General features: G+C 45.1%; 1 protein-coding gene across 1 annotated transcript in view; it reads left to right on the top strand.

Annotated features, from left to right (window-relative positions):
* The window catches only part of grin1b (glutamate receptor, ionotropic, N-methyl D-aspartate 1b), a 43,031-nt gene extending 41,959 nt beyond the window's left edge, over positions 1–1,072 (top strand). The window contains exon 21 of the mRNA XM_041937227.1: positions 1,007–1,072. Coding sequence (XP_041793161.1) covers positions 1,007–1,072 — 66 coding nt within the window. The remainder of the gene's footprint in view (positions 1–1,006) is intronic.
* The last annotated feature ends 1,593 nt before the right edge of the window (positions 1,073–2,665 follow it).

The following is a 2,665-nucleotide window of genomic DNA, read 5'->3' as shown; positions in this document are numbered from 1 at the left end:
AACAATGAATAAAAAAAAATCTGGAAAACCATGAAAAAGATGCAGTTTGAGCTCAGACAGGTTTCATTCCCAGCTCGTCAAATCTGTCTGTCTGTCTGTCAGACTGTCTGTCTGTCAGGCGTCTGTCTGTCTGTCTGTCAGACCTCTTGTTCGGATGCTGAAGGGTCTCCTCTGTGTGGATCGACGCTGAGCATCGTGACAGATCGTCAGTATTTGACGAGCTGCGATAAGAACGTGTTGTTGAGCCGCGTCTGATTCAGAAGGAAAGGTTGGTTGTTCTCTGACATACGTGGTTTCCACAGGCGACGCACAGCCGCATCATTACGTCTGTTTCTATGGTAACCGACAGGCGTTCGACAAAGTTCCACAGAGCTGCGGGAATCCGTCGTTCGTTAAACACTCCTCTGATAGACAGTGGGGGGGGGGGGGGGTGGGGGGACATTTGGCTGAAAGCCTCAAAGACGAACCAGAACCAGAACCAGAACATGAGGACAGAACGCTGGGAGCTGAACCCTGAACCCTGAACCCTGACCCCTGACCCCGTCAGAACTGCTGCCTCCATGAAAGCTTCATGCTCTCTGTAGCACAGCTGAGGTCAGATCACATGACAGAAGATGATGTTTAATTCAGACTGAAGAAGAAGAAACTGTCACTGCTGATCAACCCTAAAGTGACCCCCCCCCCACACAAAAAAAAAAAAAGTCTGGTTATGCGGTCAAAATACTGTGGCTATTTTGATACCACTGATAATCTTATTAAATAAAATAGTCGATAAAAGCTTTTATTTATGCAACAAATTAAACTTAGTTCATATATTTCTACACAGTATTATAAATACTCGTTAATTCTATTTATAGATTTATAGATTATAGATTTATAGATTTATAGTTCAGTATCAAGTAATGAAGATTGAATGAATCAGAGTGACATCATGAAATCAGGCAGAACCAGACGCTGAGTTAATGTGTGTGTTTCCTCTGCTCTCTCTCTTTTTGTCCCTCTGTAGCCGTACCCCACTGACATCACCGGCCAGCTCAACCTATCAGATCCCTCCGTCAGCACCGTGGTCTGAGAGAGAGAGAGAGAGAGAGAGAGCTTCACTGCTGCTGCTGAGCCACACACACACACACACACACACACACACACACACACACACACACAGGCCCTCTGGACACACACATGGACAGACTGCACCCCCTGAGACAGGAAGGACAACATGATGGCATCACACTGTGTCAACACACACACACACACACACACCATCTGCCATCCCAAACCACACACACACGCATGCACACACACACGTACACACACACACACACACACGCACATGTACACACACACACACACACACACACTCACACACACACACACACACACACACACACACACACACACGCACATGTACACACACACACACACACACACACACACACACACACACACACACACACACACACACACACGCACATGTACACACACAAACACACACACACACACACACACACACTCACGTACTCGCCTTGCCTGCTTGTAGCGTCTCTGGGGGGTTGTTTTTTATATCCACTTGTTTTTCTTTGCTGTCGTTCAGCTGATTCTGTCTCCTGTCTGTCACACTGATTGATCGCACTGACTCATTAATGCTCACCGCCGGAAACTGGAGCTCTGATAAACACACAACACCTGTCAATTGATCAGTGACCCGTCGATCACTCTGGGACTTGTCAATCGATCGGGGACTTGTCAATCGATCGGGGACCTGTCGGTCGGTTGGAGACCTGTTGATCGGTTGGGGACCTGTCAGTTGATCGACTGGGGACCTGCCGATCAGTCAGGGACCTGTAGATCGGTTGGGCGTTGATCGATCGGGGACCGATTGATCGGTCGGGACCTGTCAGTCGATCGATTGGAGACCCGATCACCGATCAGAGTGCGGTAGGTGGGCCGAGCCTCTGGGACAGGAGGTTTCTTTAACACAGAACTGCAGATGTCTCCTGGATCACTGAACCAGACTGAACCAGGACCTGTGGTGGCTCTTCAGCACTGAGGCTCATGGGTAATGTAGTCATTCCACCACTGAGGGAAACATGATGTGTGACGGAGGAAGCTGACAGTTTGGTTCAGTGGTTCAGGAAACTCGTGCTGTTCAGGAAGTTTAGCAGAACTTAGTTTAAACTTTATGTAAGAAGTTTGTAAATGAAACAGTGATTTGGCTGCAAACTGATTTTTTCAAATTGTTTTTTTATTAATTAGATTTATTTATTAGTAGTATTTCTTTATAAATATTTCTTCTTCACTTTCATGACGCCTTTGCTGATGAAGCCCATGAAATGCAGCCGAAAGGCCCAGAAGAGAAGTTTTCACTTTGAAGCATTTCACTGCTTTAAATGATGAAATCTGCTTCATGTTTTAGTCTTTTACTAAAAGCAGTTTTTAGATCTTTTGTACACAAAAGAAAAAGTTCACAGTTTGTCTTAAAAACGCTGACTCATCTTTGGGACGTTGGAGATTAATGTGTTAATGGAGAAAAGGTGTTGACTTTTAATCTAATGATAAAAAATGAAGTGATTAACACTTTAAGTTAAACCTAATGCATAAAAACTACGATAACTTCTATCCTGAACAAATGTTCTTTCAGTCTCGGAATAAAGGACAGAAGAAATAG

This window comes from Chelmon rostratus, chromosome 5 (genome assembly GCF_017976325.1).
Source record: "Chelmon rostratus isolate fCheRos1 chromosome 5, fCheRos1.pri, whole genome shotgun sequence".
NCBI lineage: Eukaryota > Metazoa > Chordata > Actinopteri > Chaetodontiformes > Chaetodontidae > Chelmon > Chelmon rostratus.
Note: the sequence above shows the minus strand (reverse complement) of the source record. Positions and strands in the feature narration are given on the sequence as shown.